This window comes from Crinia signifera, chromosome 19, assembly GCF_055691185.1.
Source record: "Crinia signifera chromosome 19, ASM5569118v1, whole genome shotgun sequence".
Taxonomy (NCBI): Eukaryota; Metazoa; Chordata; class Amphibia; order Anura; family Myobatrachidae; genus Crinia; species Crinia signifera.
The window spans coordinates 130,011,683-130,031,577 of NC_139226.1; the positions used below are offsets into that span (position 1 = coordinate 130,011,683).

Consider the following 19,895-nt stretch of genomic DNA (forward strand, 5'->3'; position numbering starts at 1 on the left):
GTGTATCGATGGGTATTGACAGTCATTAGGTTGACACCAAATGGTCGACATGCGGACTGCGTCTGGGGGACTCGCAAGGCAGCAAAAATCTCAGCCTTGCAAGTAAACCCGAATAAGGACCTATATCCATGTTTTTGCAATTGAGCGATTGCAGGAAGACTTTTGCATGTGCTGCAATCGCAGTACGCATGTGTAAAGGTTTCTTTGTTAATGCACTCCCACCTGTGAGGAGTGATTTACAGGAAATTACCATTTAGGGGAGTTAATGTGAAGTGGCTGTGAAAATGCAGGTGCGTCATGGCTGTTTTTAGGGTGTATATAAGCTGTCAGCCGAAATTATGTATGCACCTGCACCGCTACAGTCGCTCCCCATTATTTGAAAGAAGCCTGTATATCAGGCATGTCCAAACTGTGGCCCTCCAGCTGTTGTGAAACTACAAATTCCAGCATGCTTTGCCATAGTTTAAGTATTCCCTAATAGCAAAACTGTGGCAAGGCATGATGGGACTTGTAGTTTCAGAACAGCTGGAGGGCCATAGTTTGGACATCCCTGCTGTATATTGTAAACAATTGTCTTCTTAGCAGTTCTGTAGCCTAGACAATTGCAATTGCATAGCACTCTGAATAAGGCCATATATTAGACCAAATTCTCTGTTTCATAAATATATATATATTTTTTACACAATTTTAATGATCTGTACAGAGATCTCTGAAACTAGACTGCTCAATGTGTATATCCAACCCAATAAAGAACGTTCACTACTGCAAAAGCCGCTGGGAACACTGCCCGAGAATAGACATCGATTGTGTCAGCATCTAGGGGTTTCAGGAAAGTCTTTCGTCTGCCTTTATTCTCTGGTGTAGGTTTGCCACAGGGCCCTTTTTGCCTCCTTGTATTATCTGTGGATCTGCTCACTGGGCACGGAATAGGGTTTTGCTGGTCCATTTTGATGAAATTTACTCCCAGTATTGAAAGGGAGAATAAAACAATGGCATGTTTACCCTCCATCATGGACATCTGCAATATAATCAGAGATAATGGTTACAGGATACAAAGTGATATGAAGGAGGAGTGCAGCAAGCGTGCAACGTCATTTTCTGAAGGAAAAGAACCCTGTATTATACTCTGTCAATATCGCCTGCAGTGGGTCCTGGCAAGAATGATATACAGTATATGCTTTCAAATCGGTAGGTTATTATCAGATCATGGGATATATAGACTTTTCTGCTGAAAATGGTGAAAAATATATATAGCACATGTAACTGACAGGGAAGGTTGACCCCTTTCAGCTCTGGGCCCCATAGCAGCTGCACCCCCTGCACCTATGTTAGTTATCCCCTTGACTTGAGGCTAATCAGTGCATATGAGATCTCTATTTCCTTCTGTTTTTTTGGCCTAATTCATATTTGTGCACAAAGCCAAGGGTATGAGTACAAACTCGATGATTGCAGGTCTGCATTGGTAAGTACAGAGCAGGTCTTGTGATACCGCTCACAGTCCCCTGTCAGTGGAGTGGGCGCGGCACCCATCACCATTTATCAAAGTGGTGGTGTGTTACCAACATTCAGAAGGAATTATATAACTACAGTATATAACAGTGTAGTACTGTAGTTGGTTAAAAGTTCTACTGAAAATGTACTGTACTGTATGTTCTAGACCAGGCCTGGCCAACCTGTGGCTCTCCAGATGTTGAGAAACTACAATTCCCAGCATGCCTTGTAAAAGCTTTAGCATTCTCTTATAGCAAAACTGTGGCAAGGCATGCTGGGACTTGTAGTTTCTCAACATCTGGAGATCAACAGGTTGGCCAGGCCTGTTCTAGACACATTTTATACCAAGCATTTGCTGGTGATGAAATGAGAAATGACAGAAAGAACAACATCTAATGAAAACTAGCAACAACAGCCAAAGTAACTTTGTGATTTTATTTTTAGATTTTTGGTTTTCTTAGCCCCTTGCCAATTGCCTGTGCCATGCAAATGTCACAATTACTAATTTTACTTCTACTATACTTTATATACATGCCCCATGTAATGGCCTTTATTTATACCACACTATATATATCAACTGTAACTAGTTTAAACCCCTTCAGTTGGCACTGGCTGTTGGCTGTACTGTCTTTGTGCCTTAGCTGTTATATTTGGAATACAGATGCCGGCATCCAAAAGGAGGGAATCCCGACAGGGGTCAGGTAAGTATACTTACCCTCCTCCTGCACCCCTAACCATCCCTTCTAGTGGCCTAACCAGACAGCCTGACCCTAAACCCCCTTCTTAGTGTCTAATAGATCAACCCCGAACCACGGCCTAATCCTTACCTTCCCCACCTGTAGCCTAACCCTAAGTCCCCCGACTAGTACCTAAACCTAATCCCCCTTCTTGGTGTCCAATTCCCCCCCCCCCCCTTCACCTCCCCCTCCCCGCAGCCTTACCTTAAGTCCCCCACTAGTGCCTAAACCTAACCCCCCTTCCCTGGTTTGACCTTAACCCTCCATTTTTAGAAACAACCTATATTTATTGGATGCGCTGTTTTCCATAACTATACAGCATTAGCCAAATCAATATGGACACAAGAGGCTCTCATTAAACAAAACTGAATAACTAAGGGGCAAATATATTAAGCTTTAACAAGAGATAAATTCAAATGTGATAAAGAGAGATAATCTTACAGCCAATCACCTGCTAACTGCCATGTTACAGGCTGTGTTTGAAAAAAGTCAGTAAGGAGCTGATTGGCTGGATGTTTATCTCTCCTTATCACCATACATTTATCTCTTGTTAAGGCTTAATACATCTGCCCCTAAAAGTCTTACCCTAAGTCACAGCTCACTACAGACAGCAACAGCACCCTATGGATGAGTGTACACCAGCACAGATAAGGCTATATGATCATATGCTAACATCTCTTCTGTCATGGGAAATAATGAAAGTTGTCAGCAGAGATTCCAGAGCATTTACAGCAAATCACAGCGATTACAGCAAATCACTGTCCTTGCAAAGGTCAATGCAGGGCAGCAGGAGATTTAGGACTGAAATGGGAGCCTCCTGCAGGATCCTGGAGGGTGGACAACTATGTTACCACCAGAAGTCTCAGCCAGGCTCGGCCATAGGGGGAGGGGGGGTCAAAGGGGACAGCTGACCCAGGCCCGACGATCTGAGGGGCCCCAAGGTCAGCTACCATCATCCCCTCCGCCTGGTCCCCACGCCACTCTGCTGCTTGGTCCCCCTGTCTCTCAGATGCCGGCTCTGCTGCCACCCAGTCCTCTGACCCCTTGCCGCTCAGATGCCCAGGTGCCAGATGCATCCCACCACTCAACTCGACTGCCGCTGTTTGCCCTATGGGTGAGTGCAGTCTCCTCCTCTGTGCTGACTGCCGAGCGCTGAGATGTGGACCCGGCAGATGACGGAGAACCCCTGCAGCAGGGCAGGCGCTCTCGCTCTTGGAATCCACGGCACTGGGACAGATGATTACCGCTGAGCAGGTAGAGGCCGACAGGCGAGCAGTGGGGATAGGGCACAGGCTTAACAGGTCACCAACTCTCGCTGCACTTACTGGAGTGACAGTGGGGGAGCCAGCGCATGTTAGCTGGATTTAAAAGTCCCCTGCTGGTGTTTGGCTGTCAGTGTAAAGTGGAATGGGGGAGATATGAGGTGACCCCAAATACCAGTATGCACATGTTCTGCACTCAGCCCCCCTGCAAGCAACAGTCCGCCCCCCTGTCTCTCTTCCTAACACTCTCTCTTGCTAACCTCTCTTTATCTCTCTGATACTCTGTCCCCCCGGTTCTCTTTCCCTGACACTCTGTCCCCCTGATTCTCTCTCCCTGACACTCTGTCCCCCTGATTCTCTCTCCCAGACACTCTGTCCCCCTGATTCTCTCTCGCTGACACTCTGTCCCCCTGATTCTCTCTCCCTGACACTCTGTCCCCCTGATTCTCTCTCCCTGACACTCTGCCCCCCCCCCCCTCTCTCTCGTTCTGTGACTTTCTCCAAGATGCTCTCTCTCTCTTTCCTTCTCTCGCTCTCTCTGACACACTCTCTCTCCCTCCCTGTGAGTGGGGGGGGGGCCCCTTCCAATATTTTTTCTATGGGGCCCAACAAGTTGTAGATACATTACGCCCCTGTCAGCAGCCATGGTAACTGGGCTCCTCGTCCATCCTCATGGAAACAAAATCACTTATCCAGCCATGAGTCCTCGTCATAGGCTGGACATTAAATGGTAGAGGTGCACCCAGACCTCGGCTGCCCAGCTCCCTTTCCTCTGCCTGACCTGCCCAGCTCCTGACCATACAAGCAGAGAGAAGGAGGTTCCTGCCTTCAACGGAACCTAACTTGGAAACACCACCATCAGCCACGGAATGCAAAGTAAGTTTAGTTACCCCAACTCCCATCCTCCCTCCCTGCTCCGCACCACTACTCCCATCCTCCCTCCCTGCTCCGCACCACTACTCCCATCCTCCCTCCCTGCTCCGCACTACTACTCCCATCCTCCCTCCCTGCTCCGCACCACTACTCCCATCCTCCCTGCTCCGCACCACTACTCCTATCCTCCCTCCTTGCTCCTCACCACTACTCCCATCCTCCCTCCCTGCTCCGCACCACTACTCCTATCCTACCTCCTTGCTCCTCACCACTACTCCCATCCTCCCTCCCTGCTCCGCACCACTACTCCTATCCTCCCTCCTTGCTCCTCACCACTACTCCCATCCTCCCTCCCTGCTCCGCACCACTACTCCTATCCTACCTCCTTGCTCCTCACCACTACTCCCATCCTCCCTCCCTGCTCCACACCACTACTCCTACCCTCCCTCCTTGCTCCTCACCACTACTCCCATCCTCCCTCCCTGCTCCGCACCACTACTCCTATCCTACCTCCTTGCTCCTCACCACTACTCCCATCCTCCCTCCCTGCTCCACACCACTACTCCTATCCTCCCTCCTTGCTCCTCACCACTACTCCCATCCTCCCTCCCTGCTCTGCACCACTACTCCTATCCTACCTCCTTGCTCCTCACCAGTACTCCCATCCTCCCTCCCTGCTCCACACCACTACTCCTATCCTCCCTCCTTGCTCCGCACTACTACTCCCATCCTCCCTCCCTGCTCCACACCACTAATCTTATCCTCCCTCCCTGTTCCACACCACTACTCCCAGCTTCTCTTCCTGCTCCAAACCACTACTCTTATTCTCCCTCCCTGCTCCGCACCACTACTCCTATCCTAGCTCCTCACCACTACTTCCATCCTCCCTCCCTGCTCCGCACCACTACTCCCATCCTCCCTCCTTGCTCCTCACCACTACTCCCATCCTCCCTCCTTGCTCCTCACCACTACTCCCATCCTCCCTTCCTGCTCCGCACCATTACTCCTAGCCTCCCTTCCTGCTCCGCACCACTACTCCCATCCTCCCTCCTTGCTCCTCACCACTACTCCCAGAATCTCTTCCTGCTCCGAACCACTACTCCTATCCTCCCTTCTTGCTCCGCACCACTACCCCCATCATCTCTCCCTGCTCCGCACCACTACTGTGCTTGATGAGGAGGGGGTTCCCCTAGAGCAGTGGTTCCCAACCTTTTTTGTCTCCCGTACCCCTTGATTAGGTTTTTCATTTATGAGTACCCCCTCGTGAAATTTCAGGGGGCGTGGTCTAAAAGGGGTGTGGCCTCATTTGAAGGGTGTGGCTTAACAGGTGCAAGTCATACTGGCAATGAAGAGAAAAAAAAAAGTGCAACCACTTGACCACAATATAAGCTCAGCCCATTCTGCGGACAGCATATAAAATAACAGAACACTGTCAAATCTCTATTATTAAAGTAACAGACATTCCAAGGGATCACGTTAGCCTTCCAATAGTGCCAGATACACATATGCTCCAATGGTGCCAGGTATGCCCCCACAGTGCCAGAAACGGGAATGCCACCACGATGCCAGGTATGACCCCATGGTACTGGGTATGCGCCCACAGTGCTAACAATGCCCCTACAGTGCCAGCAACAAGTATGCCCCCATAGTGCCAGCAACAAGTATGCCCCACAGTGCCAACAATGCCCCACAGTGCCAGCAACAAATATGCCCCACAGTGCCAGCAATGCCCCACAGTGCCAGCAACAAATATGCCCCACAGTGCCAGCAATGCCCCACAGTGCCAGTAACAAGTATGCCCCACAGTGCCAGCAATGCCCCAGTGCCAGTAACAAGTATGCCCCACAGTGCCAGCAATGCCCCACAGTGCCAGTAGCAAGTATGCCCCACAGTGCCAGCAATGCCCCACAGTGTCAGTAACAAGTATGCCCCACAGTGCCAGCAATGCCCCACAGTGCCAGTAACAAGTATGCCCCACAGTGCCAGCAATGCCCCACAGTGCCAGCAATGCCCCACAGTGCCAGTAACAAGTATGCCCCACAGTGCCAGCAATGCCCCACAGTGCCACTAACAAGTATGCCCCACAGTGCCAGTAACAAGTATGCCCCACAGTGCCAGCAATGCCCCACAAATGCCGGAACTGGTAATCTCTCCTGAGCTCCTACTAAATGTCCCTGGTCTCCACTCTCTGGGAACTACAGGAGCACTGGACTGGAGTTTGGTACTGGTGACTTAACCCTCAGAGGAGAGGGGTTGGTGATTCCTCTGTGGTATGGGGAGGGCATGTGTAGGTGCATCTGCTGTCTGCCTGGAGTGGCGGGAAGTGCAAATACCTGTAGCCGGGAACGAGTTGCAGGCTCCTGCCCGTCGCTACTCCGTCCTTTGATGTCCGCATGGCTGGCTGTTAGGTGCCGGCCTCCTGCGCTCCAAGCTCCGTCTCCTTTTCTGCCGGGGGGCGCAATAGTGCGGGAGCCGCAGCGTTGCCGCACTCAGTCGCCCCTCCGGTCTGCCGGCTGCTGGATACGCTCTCTAATCGGGGCGGCACTGGAGTGGCACCTCACTCCCTGCCCCTCCGATGTCTCTACCCCGTCTCCGGCACTCTTTCCACGGCTGCACGCGCTGGCTCTCCGACTTCCGGTTCCCTCCTCTCCTCACGCGTCAGCCCACACGCTTCTCCGTCCTCCTCTCTGTCTCCCGATCAGATCCACTCACCACCGCTTCCGGGACCTCTCACCCCCCGCTGACACCTGCCCTCTGCTCCTATTGGTCCCCCTTTGGCTGTCACTCAGCCCGGGGGCTCCTTTTCGCGCCCTCTGCTGCGTCCAATTTTTAACCCCTTGGGCACCAACTGCTGCGGCCGCCATTACAGGCCGGGCCGCCGCGTACCCCCGAGCTGGTGGACGCGTACCCCCAGGGGTACGCGTACCACAGGTTGGGAACCGCTGCCCTAGAGATATCAGTGTATGGGGCCCCAAGATTTCTGTTGCCGGCCCTGGTCTCAGCAGTCTTGCTCATTTCTGCTCTGCAGGTCTAGTAATAATGGTGTTTACTGACAGACAGGGAACTGGAGTGTTGGTCACCACCAGTGGCGGTTTTTACCTACTGTATAAGCTGCAGGACTACAGCCCCCCCATGTAAAATCTGCCACTGGCTTCACTGTTACTGCCAGTGATTTCCTATTGGAAGTCAGGCAGTCCCACAAGATCCCTGGACTGTGGAGGGTAGAGGGTAGTCAGCTTGTGACTGACTAGTTTCAGTGGCAACATCCAGACTGGTACACACATGTAGAATGTGAGTCAGGGCTGAGCCACCACTGCAGCAAGTAAAAGCTGGTAGCACTGGGAACAGCAGCAGGGAGGAGGTAGAGAAGCCACAAATAAACATCTGGTGCAGGTCCCATCCCATTGCACAAGCATCACCATACGTTCATTCCCATGTAGCCATTATCGGAGGTGGCCATTTCTACGCCGATGAGGGGGACAAAGCCCCCAGAAATGTACTCAGGTCCGTCTACCAAATAGGTCCAGTCTAAAGGATATACATATGTATCCACGCTCCCGTGATCCCGTCACCATTTGATCCAATGGCTCATAGTAAAATATTGAATGGCGATGTTGCAGCATGGCGATTTCTATTTAAATGCATGATGTCATCAAATCCCCTACAGCCACACACAGCACACATAGATCTGCTCAGCTGCAGCGCTGATTTATTTGTACAAAAAATATATTGTGCTTCTAACAACAGGCTCCATGAGTATTGTGTCTGACTGCAAGGTAAGAGGTGATGCGTCCGAGTCACAAGTATGACAGTATATTGAAATGTGTGCCTTAAATTAAAGAGCATGACATCCAGTGGTCATTTCTGACTAGTGGCATTTCAGGAAAAGCCCAGCCTGGCATGATCCCTAACAATTCAAGAGAACATACAATATCCTTCCATACTAATTTTTAATTTAATTTAATTTTTTATGAATAATCCTCATCAAATAAACATACTGTACTTGCTCAACCAGTGAACTATTAATCATTATATCATTAGTCATGATACCTGACCTTGCGTTCCTGCTTAGCTCCCAGTATCTTCCCCTTCTGTTTCTTCATGTAATCGGCATTATAGTGGGCAAAGGCATATTCAACCAGGGCTGCAAATACGAACACATAGCATATCAGGAAGTAGACATCTAGAGCTTTGACAGCAGATGCCCTGGGTAAAGCCGACCGTGCGCTGTCCATCAGTGTCGTCATTGTAAGTACAGTGGTTATCCCTGTAAAAACAAAAGTTACAGTATATAAATTCTCATACCAATTAGAAGAGATACATATATATCACATTTATCATACTTATTTAAAACAAAACACACACACACGTGTGTGTGTGTGTGTGTGTGTGTGTGTGTGTAGCAGACAGAAAATTCAGCACACTGCAGGATGCTAGGTCATAGATACAGTATTTGGCTTGGAATCCCCCTAGAGGATAGCACTCTTTAATAACAGTGAAGAGTTCTTGACCCTGGGATGTTGATGCTATAAACACAATTTTTTCACCATTTTTTACCATTTTTCCTTAACTCTATCTTAGGCTTGACACACGTGGGTGGCACATCTAGAAGTGGCACTACCGCGGCAGACAGGATGGCAGTTTTCAAAACTGTGCCAAAAATCCTCCAAAGGGCACATGATTCATAGAAAAGAGGTGCAAGATGGAATTGTCCTTGGGCCCTCCCTCCTACCCTTATGTTATATCAATAGGACATGCACACTTTAATAAATCAATCATTTCAGCTACAGGGTCTGCCACATGACTGTGGCTGAAATGATTGGTTTAATTGGGCTCCCACAAAACAAGCTGCCAATGCTCCAAAGAGCACATAATGCAATAGCTATATAAGAAACTGTAAATAAAGAAATAAATAATGCAAAGAAAGGTGTAAGATGGAATTGTCCTAAAAAATAAAAAAAAAGATGTTGGTGGTGGAGACTGCCGGTGCTAGGCAGGAGATAATGTCACTGCGTCTTTGTATGAGCTGGAAAAGACTAGGAGGAGGAGCTGAGGAAGAAAATGGATGCTCTTAGCAAGCTGAGCTGATGAACACATATTGGAGTGTGATACGAGCAGGTGTGAGATTAGATCACAGCGTTGTAGTATCATTGGATTGTTTGTACTCCCACAAAACTAGCTGGTAATGCTCCAAAGAGCACATAATGGAAAGAAAATAGGTGCAAGATGGAGTTGTTCTTGGGCCCTGCCACCCACCTTTATGTTGTATAAACAGGACATGCCTAGTTTAATAAACCCATAATTTCAGCGACAGGTGGTCCCCCTGGAAAAAGCTCTCCAAGTTCTCCCATTCATAGCTACAAACATACCACCTCCATATTTGGTGACTTTTCACATTCCGAGAAGAGGAAAGAGGAAGGGGACAGCGAGGACAAAAGCTGCCAATGACACAGAGTGGCAAGGAAAGGCTAAAGCCTTGGCTTGTGCTTATGCTTTTAGGCTTACTCCAGGATTACGGGCCGCATCTTCAGTTGGTGGTCTCCCCTTATCCCACAGTTGCCCAGATTGTTTTCCAGTCTGTCTTCACCAGCTAGCTAGTATTTATACACAGCAAAATAGACAGGCGGCAGCACCCCTGGACTGATAGTGAGAGGGACAACACCACTGGACTTATATGGCAGACATATAAGGCAGCACAGGGCAGCACTGCTAGACTTATACGGCAGAACAGGGAAGCACTGCTGGACTTATACGGCAGCACCACCGGACTTATACGGCAGCACAGAGCAGCACCACAGGACTTATATGGCACAAAGGGCAGCCTGCAGTGAAGAAATAAAACTATTTTTTTTTTAAATCAGCCCTTTAGTAGTCCCCTTTTAGTAGTCCCTCAAAGCCCCTTAGTAGTCCTCTTATAGTAGTCCCCATAGTAGTGCCCCCATAGCAGCCCCATAGCCGCAGACAGAACAGACATTTCTTTGCTGTCTGAATTCATAATTCTTAATACAGGTTTATGCATATCTACCAACTTTGGGATTACGATAGGTAGGACTCTTGTGCACAGCTAAGGCTTATGCCAAACATTTGGGGGAGTGGTGTGACGACAAGGGGCTTGACAAGGGGGACTTCCAACTACCTCCCCCTATGCGGGACACTACCGACCCCGGGCGGGACGAAAGACTGTCCAAAAATAAATGGGACAAGCCTTCAAAAATTGGAGGGTATGATAAATGAGTGTCTTCATTGACCTGGAAGAGCTTTTGGAATGAACAGTGATTTATACTGCTGATATTCCTGTGCTAATGCCATGTGTTCCATTTGCTATTAGATTTTAGTTTGTGAGGTCCCTGCACTAACTTGGGATGAGCATACTTTCTGCAATGTTTTCTGAGTTCCTTCCAACCCACTACATCAATACAAGAATCCTACCTAGTGATACTCTGGCAGGAACAGCTGACTGACTGATCCAGAATGAAACCCAAGACATGGCCACCAGCAAGATGCATGGTACGTAGGACTGTATGATGTACATCCCCCGATTTCTTTTGATTTGGAAGAGAAGAGTCAGTCTGGGGAACTGACCTGCTGAGAGATAAAGAAGACTTCAATCTTTGCACTGACTATGTATGAGAAAGCTTATCACATGAAACAACACACTGTAATACCGTAACATATGTGTTTATATGTTGATATATTATATAAACCTTATTTCAAGCCTGTCAAAAACAGCTTGAGGCAGTGGCAGAACTTGTGGGTGATGACTCATTCTGTGGAAGCCGCTGACGATACTTTAAGGCGGGGAAACGCATCAAGTACCCTAGGGACTCTGATACTTACCGGTGGAGAGCCAGCTTGAATCCTGTAAGACACTTCCAGATATGGCTGCTTTCTAGGAGGCACCAGCAAATGGGAAATACATGCGGAGATCCGAGGCATTACTGAACTCGACAACCATTTCCGACAGGGGAAATAGCGACGGCTCTTATTCAATGTTATCATTCCTGACAGCATTGAAGAGGCAGCTTGAGAGAATGGACCCGACAGTCGGGTCAGTTTTGCCAAAAAAGTCTGTGGATTGTCGAGATCACGGATGTATCTCGACAATCCACGTCCATGTCCCCTTTTAGCTGATTGGCAGGTCAAACATTGAATCCCACCTGCCGATAAACTGGTAAGTGGGCTCAAAACGGACCAAGGCCCCCGACTGTAGGGATGTACCGACATTCAGTACCCGGGATTAAATACCCCCTAAGTATTATTTACCCACTAGCCTATTTACTATTACCTTGGAAGGATATTAACCCTTTCAGTGGTGGGTTTTTTTTGGTAGGGGAGCGCTCCCTACTAGGCTAGTTTTTAATGGGTAGCGCTCCCTTAAAAAAACCCACCACTGCCTCCTCGGGTCTGGGCAGCGCCGCTGAACTGTCAATCAGCCGCTGCCCGGACCTGTGCCCCGGCACCCCGTCCCTGTCCCCGGCAGCTGGCTTGTCATAAGCCGGCGCCGGAGACTTCTATGGAAAAGCCGGAGGGGAGGGGGGAGGAGGAGGCGCGGCAGAGGGGATGGAGCTGGGCAGCGCTGAAGCTGCCTGAGTTCAGTGATTGAACTCAGCAGCGCTGACCGGCTCTAAACAGTGGCAATCCCGAGAATTTTCCGGGCTTGCCAGACTGGGCACTGAGGCACAGCCCAGAAAATTCTCAGGGTTAAAGCATTTTCTTTCCCTCTGGGCATTGCTGTGAGAGAGCAGTGACTGGTCTGTCTACTAACCACAAATCTACGCCAGCTGAGTAAGAGTTGTGCTTAAGATCTGCTTGCTTCTGGCTACACTATCTTGTCAGCTTGCTACTAAATCAAAATCTCAGCTCCGAGAAGTGTGACATACCGTATATCTTGCTAATCAAATAGTAACAAAATTCCAGCTGTGAGAGAGCTGTGCTAAGCAGGGGTTACATTGAAGGGGAATGAGGTGGAACTGAGCTCCACCACCTCTTATGGTAGGAGGCACTGAGTTACACCTCTTCAACAGTAATTCCAACAGAAAAGCCTGTCCCATTGGCTTCTTCTTCTGGCACAGCGTATGTGATGTCATGCCATCAATGAAGTGAAGAAGTGCCACTAAGAGTATCAGATTCTGTGCTTGTGAAAGACAAGGTGAGAGTGGGCTGGAGGAACTCCGAGGTGGGGAAGCTGCTGGAGGTACACAGTGCATGTATAAGCAGCACAACTGTGGATATTATTTGTATAAGGGGCACTATGGTTTGATTTAATATGAATCAAGGGCACTACATGTGGTGTAATGTGTATGATTGTGCTATTGTGGGTTGACATTTTACATTGGTGTTAATATTGTGTGACCACACCCCTTCCTTTCGGACCCATTATCCCTTTATGGGAGGTAGGGCACAAATCCCCTGGCACTGGTCTAGACTCGGCCTAATGAGGACCACATTAATCCCTGGTGCTAAGCATCTAACATCTCGCTATTTTCTGCTTTTATGAACATTCTAACAATGAAATCTAGATAAATTATGCAAGCCTCAGTCTACATAATATAATTATCTAGTTATTAATTGTATGATATTTCTGCCAGCCAGTATATTCAAATTGTATTGTATTATTTATAAAATAAATATTTTTTTCAGTTTCAATAGCGCTGCCTTCTTTCGTTTTGGTTTATGGTTGATTTTCTAGAATGGCTGAGTATCCCTTTACAGCAGCAGCAGAATTTAAATTGATAACAGACCCAAACTTAGGGGTTTATTCTAGTTCATTCTTTCTGACAAAATCCTTCTTAGATGGACAAAACCATGTGCACTGCAGGGGGGCAGATGTAACATGTGCAGAGAGAATTAGATTTGGGTGAGTTATTTTGTTTCTGTGCAGGGTAAATACTGGCTGCTTTATTTTTACACTGCAATATAGATCTCACTTTGAAGAAAAACCCCACCCAAATCTAATTCTCTCTGCACAAGTTACATCTGCCCCACCTGCAGTGCACATGGTTTTGTCCATCTAAGAAGGATTTTGTCAGAAAGAATGGACTAGAATAACCCCCTTAGTTTTTGCACTTATACCAGGGTTGCCAACCCTCCCGGAATGGCCGGGAGGATCCCGAAAATCAGGTCCCCCTCCTGGCCCCCCGGAAAGGTGGGCAACAATCCCGGATTCCGGCGGTCCCCTTTCCCCCCTCATGTACCTGGGGGCAGAAGCGGGAAATTGACGCGATTCGTGGCTTTTCGGCGGAAGGGGTGGGGCTAGATATGCAAATTGGGTAAATTTAGCTCTGCCCCCTCCTCGGAGACCCGCATATTGCAGGATTTGCATCACTGGGGGCAGGGACTAATGATGTCTCCATCAGGCCCCGCCCCCAGAAGTGATGCTGACAGTCTCCTCTCCGGGCTTCTCTTGGAGAGGAGACTGTAAAAGTCGGCAACCCTGACTTATACTTACAGAAATATAATTTGGGCCAACTTCCTCCACCCCAACTCAGCCACACAGCAGTTGATGACAGAAAGAGACAGAGGGTGACAGGGAGATGAAGGGAGAAGCAGAGTGTGACAGGGAATTACAGTGGGTGATAGGAAGAGGGTGACAGGGGCAGCAGTGGGACCCTTAGTTCTCAGGGAAACAGGGCTGAATTATGCCCTCTGTTTGTTTCATTGATAATAATCTGTTCAATGTGGAGTCTCAAAGACTCTCATCCAATCTGAAACATATACATCAAAGGTCCAATTTTTGAGAACACCATGCCTCACTGAGGGCCAGTTGTATCAAGCTTCAAAAAGTGATAAAATGGAGAGTGTTAAACTGCCAATCAGCTCCTACCTCATACCTCCCAACTGTCAGGATTTTAGAGGGACAGTCCCGATTTTCGGGTCCTGTCCTGCTGTCCCACCCGCGGCAGGCATTGTCCCGCTGCGGGGGGTGTCAGTTGGGAGACCCCCCAATCTAGTAGAATAGACGCTGTGCGCATGCGCACAGCGTCTATTCTCGTATGAAAATGAGTCCGCGGCTAATTAGCATAAGCCGCGCCCTCATTTGCATACGCCCCGCCCCCTTTTCGGGCTTCGCCGCGCGAGTGTCCCTATTTCTTCGCGTCAAAAGTTGGGAGGTATGCCTACCTGTCATGTTACAGGCTGGGATTGAAAAATAACAGGTATGAGCTGATTGACTGGTTGTTTATCACTCTCCATTTTATCACTTTTGAAGCTTGATACATCTTGTTCTGACCCTTACCTGAACAAGCACGTCTTAACCTGTTTTGGCCATGTGAGTAGTTTTCTACCCAGCACTATAATTAAGATTTTTCTTAAATGGGACAAAATTCTTTATCTCTCAAGATATCTCAAAAGATTTCAATCAATTCAGTTGCCGAGCCAAAAGGGGTTAATTCTGTTAGCACTTTCTGACTGGGCAGAGGGAGAGGAGATGGATGGTGGACAGAGAGAAGGTGGATGGTGGGCAGGGAGACAGGGATATGGGAGGACCGATGGTTGGTAGGGAGAGGGGAGACAGATGCTGGGCAGGGATAGAGGGGAGACAGAGGATAGCCAGAGAGTGGGCAGAAGATATTAGGCAGGGAGAAGGGGGACAGATACTGGGCAGGTACAGCAAAGACAGATGCTGGGCAGTGGGGGTAGGTACTGGGCAGGGAGAGGAGGGGATAGATACTGGTCAGGAGCAGGGACAGATGCTGGACAGAGAGAGGAGAGGGTTCAGATGCTAGGCAGGGAGAGGGGGCAGGTACTGGGAAGCGAGAGGAGGGGATAGATACTGGGCAGGTAGAGGGGGTACAGATGCTGGGCAGGGAGAGGGTGGGACATATGATGGATATAATATATATATATATATATATATATATATATATATATATATATTATACACTAAACATCGGCACTCACCTTTCCTAGTTTTGGGGTGCCCTATGGCTTGTGACCACATTGATTAAACAGACATTGTAGGGGCTCTGCACTCACTAAATTAACTGATATTAATAAATAGTGGAGATTTAGTTCATGAATTGATCAATGCATTTAAACCTGCAGCCCCCTTCACGGGACCCCACTTTTCTGCAGGTCCTAACACTATCACTCAAAATGGCTACAATACACATAGCTATCACATCAATGTTTGATTCCAGGCATGCTATCTGGTCTGAAGATCACAGCACACTTTGCTTTTATAGGTGAGCAGTTACTAACACACCTGTCACTAATCATCTAGGGAACTGGTTAACATAAGCTATGCACTATAGGTTAAAACAGAGTGCACGAGAGAATGTGACCACAATAAGATTAATTAAAAAATTAATCTAATAAACAATATACACTAAACATTGGCACTCACCTTTCCTAGTTCTGGGGTGCCCTATGGCTTGTGACCACATTGTTTAAACAGAAATTGTAGGGGCTCTGCACACACTAAATTAACTGATATTAATAAATAGTGGAGATTTAGTTCATGAATTGATTGGTTGTTTATTAGATTCGATATACAAAAAGCGTGAGTCACTCACTAGTCTTGCAGATAAAACAGATATTTTAATCAGGCAGCATGGCAAACAATAGGTACTGTAGGTTGACGTTTTGGTCCACCTCTGGGACCTTTGTCAAGGCTAATGAGATATACCATATGAGACATATCGATATTTATGCTCCCCGGGACCAGGAAGTCAGTCCCACTAATTATCATGAGAGAAGCGGTTTTAGTGTTACCTGCGCACTGAAAAAAGCCTATGTTCGGGCTAGCTGCTGCACTAAAAATGGCTGCTAGGTCCGTTTTTTTGCAAATTTAATTTTGGGGTTAGTGCTGTGTTCTGCCCCTTTTGTTGCTTCCGGTGGGTGGTTTGTGATGTTTGTTTCCCACTAGTATCCTTCACCCATATAAAACAATTTCACTGATATCCCTATACTTCTAACTGTGACTGGTATATACTGATTGTCTGTGTTTCAAATTATATAAAAAATATATACAGTGGCTAAAAAAGTTAATGATTTTAATGTTTTGCACACATTACTTATAGTTAAAAAATATACAAATATCAATAAGTGGTTAAATCAGCATAAACATTTGAACATCAAAAATGGATATATAAAAAAAGGGATATATAAAACTATAAAAAAATATATTAAATAAGTATCATATGAGCAGTTCTACTCATTGGTACCCCTACCCCGTTCAAGGCTGACCAGCCACGGTGCTCATGTTTCGGCCGGGGGACTTTATGTAAAAAGTGTCCTCCGGCTGTGGCATGACACCGCGGGCTGTTGGAGCCCGAGAGTCCGGGGCTGGTTTCAGAAATACGGGAGACCCCTATGCTTTTTTTTTTATAAACCCAGATTCGCACATTACCTCAAATTTGCACATTTTCATGCATTAAATATACGTTTTTAAAAAAGTGCGATAATGGGCGAATTAGAAAGTGTGATAAAATTGCATTCTATTAAATGTCACCCAGTTTGTACACAGAGACAACCATGCAGCTTACATTCTCATAGACCATTCATGTAAATGACCCCAAAATAATTCAAGAAACATTTAATGGGAATTGTGCATTTGATTACAGAATTATAGGTTATGGGTCCCATTAGCGGGCCATTAATACCTGATTTGAAGTTCATTATTTCTTTTGTGAACTTGTAGTTAGTAATTGTGAACTGAGGCAGCTCCAGTTTATCCAGTCCGTGGATCTGTTCCTGGTTCTCTGACCAGTTGTAGAGGATGTCTTCAGCTGAATAGCCATCTGGATATAGTATGACATTAGCATATTACACAACACCATGCTGAATTCAAATTATATTATACACAGCATAAAGAAGTGGCGCATCAAGAGTCTCTATCTGGGCCGCTCATCTCCAGCCAGCAGAGCAATAGACTCTGGGCACTAGGGGCACTAGGAGACCCTTGCACAGTCAACATCACATGCACAGATCTCCAGAAAAATGTCAGCTGAGCTGTTTTCCTTGTGATTTCCGACCGTCAATGTATAAAACGCAGGGGAAATGGCCACCGTGCTATTTTCCAAGTGCTTTCTGTAGCCAACATGGGACTCCAGATGGTAAGTATTGAAAAAATGGTTGCAGGGTGGGCCCCTGGACCCAGAGGGCACGTGTGCACTGCTTACACTGTACCCATTACCAATGGTGGATTGGCCATTGAAATCAACAGGAAGTTTCCCCGGAAGCCGGCCACCACTAAGGCAACCGGATCCCCGGCTTGACTCCTTACATTTAAAAAAACACGAAGACAAACTCACAGAGCGACAGGGAGCAAGAAACTCCTGGTAACAAGCATGTAGGTAACCGGCAGGTATATGGTATATTATGTAATAGGCATTATGATGTGTGGCATAATATCTAAAAGGCTTTTTGGCATGTGGCATAATATGTACTAGGCATTATGGCATGTGGCATAATATGTAATAGGCATTATGGCGTGTGGCATAATATGTAATAGGCATTATACTGTATTGTATAATATGTAACAGGCATTACGGTGTGTGGCATTATATGTAATGGGCATTATGGTGTGTGGCATAATATGTAATGGGCATTGCCATGTGTGACAATGTGTTATGGGCATTACAGGGTGCATAATCCTGGTGCAGTGTGTCATAGGGGCTCTTCCTGGCGCAGTATGTCTAAGGAGCTCTACCTGGCACAATGTGTGGTGTAATGTGAATTGGTACATATATTGCTTCTTCCGTCGCGCCCTAACACTTTTGCCTACATACAACCAAAATCACGTGTTGATATCGCAAGTAGAAACAGACTGTGCAGATAAGTCTATTTTTACAATATCGCAGGAGAGCCATCCTTCACAATGCAGCATAAGTTCCACATTACATCCTGTTTATGGTTCCAGCTAACCATCGTTTTCAGCCGACCCTGGTAACTATTGGTTCCATCCGATCGGCTAACTATCGGTTATAGCTGATCCTGCCAAACCATCAGGTCCCGACAATCCTGCTACTCAGTGTCTTCCTCACCTCCAGACTTATGTATATCTCTGGATTCCTTGGTATATTATTTATTTGGAATTAGTTATCTATTTCTGTGTAACCCAAGGAAATCTAGCAGGGGGAGCAACCTGGCCCTTGGGGCGTCACTAAGTCCAAAACACCTTACGATGTTTGCTGGTGAACACCACCGGTGTCTTAGATTCTGCTTCCCTGCTCAGAGTTCGACGTCTTCTTGGGTTATTTTAGTTTCCGCTTTTCTTGCTGAGATATTTCTAGTATCTAGGACAATGCAAAGTCTGTATATAAGCTATACAGTCCCTTGTACATACACCCCTGCTGGGTACAATAATCTCTATTTTTACAATCTGGCAGGTTCAATCACTTGGCCTATTATTCACAGAATCGTAATTTGACATACAATTGGAAAATATACATTGAATTTGAAAAATTCCAAATTTTGGGATCAGATCACAGAATTTCCCTATAAATCCAGATTGGAATAATGGTTGTTACACACTTTATATTGCATATAAGGAGGGTTCTATAACTTACAGCTCTCCAGGTCAAACATACATTCCTGCTCATCCATCGGGTATTTTGTCAGGTCCATGTCGCAAGAGACGGTGGATGTTATTCTGCAAAAGATATGTCTAGCCCTTAGCAATAAATTGGCAGTTGGAATGTGGAAAACATAGAAGGGTCACAGGTCGACCTGCTAGAGACATGTACTTGTCAGTAATCAGTCCCAGCTTTGTTTTTCGAATTACATGATGAAGCTGTGGGCAAGGCTGGCATACAATTCGGAGTTCCTAAAGGATAGTTCTACCTGCCATGTAGGGTCTCCTCAGCCTGCCATATAAGCACCACCACACAGTCCATGTCTGGAGACCAGCAGTCCCCTGGTACCAAGGATGTGCAGTCAGGGGAGGCAGAGCCTAACTGATTTAAAAAAAAATACAAAGATGATATTTATAACAAATATGCTGTGTTATAAATATCTTATTTGATTTTTTTTTTAAATATATATAGTTATGAGGTGGGACACTGTGCGAGGCTGGGCGGCAGCGGGAGCTGTGCCTCCCGCTGACAATTGAAGACTGTCGGGCAAGGGGGGGGGCGGGGATAACCCGCAGGGGGAAAATAGGCTGAGAAGCCCATTAACATTGAATGGGGAAGCGGCATCTACTCCTCTGCCTCAGTGACAGGGACGCACGCCCCTGTCACTGAGACAGATGTGATAGGACAGCGGAGCAGGCTGTCACTCACTGACAGCCTGTACCCGCTGCCCCTGAGCTGCGTAGTGGCAGTGTCGGCTCCCGTATCCCCATACACTGATTTTATGTAAAATTACATTTAACCAGGGGGTGGGCAGGAGTAGCAGTGGGAGTAGGTGCAGCCGCAGCAGCGGGGCTGGCAGGAGTAGCGGGGAAAGGCAGTGAGGACCGCTACTGCCGTTGCCACTACCAGCCACTGCCGTGGCTGCAGCTCTAATAATCGTGGGGGTGGTAGCGGTGGGTAGTGCTCACCATGCCACGGGACTTGGCCGCCCGCAGCCCTGCGCCGAACTCCCCCTC

The 19,895-nt window shown here is 47.3% G+C and overlaps 1 protein-coding gene across 1 annotated transcript in view; it reads right to left on the reverse strand.

Annotated features, from left to right (window-relative positions):
• Positions 1 to 555: 555 nt before the first annotated feature.
• GABRD (gamma-aminobutyric acid type A receptor subunit delta) overlaps positions 556 to 19,895 on the reverse strand; it is a 57,841-nt gene continuing 38,501 nt past the window's right edge. The window contains exons 5-9 of the mRNA XM_083161564.1: positions 18,874 to 18,956; positions 16,966 to 17,103; positions 10,793 to 10,948; positions 8,419 to 8,630; positions 556 to 1,018 (exon numbers count right to left, since the gene is read on the reverse strand). Of these exons, the coding sequence (XP_083017690.1) occupies positions 725 to 1,018; positions 8,419 to 8,630; positions 10,793 to 10,948; positions 16,966 to 17,103; positions 18,874 to 18,956 (883 nt within the window). The 3' untranslated portion in view covers positions 556 to 724. The remainder of the gene's footprint in view (positions 1,019 to 8,418; positions 8,631 to 10,792; positions 10,949 to 16,965; positions 17,104 to 18,873; positions 18,957 to 19,895) is intronic.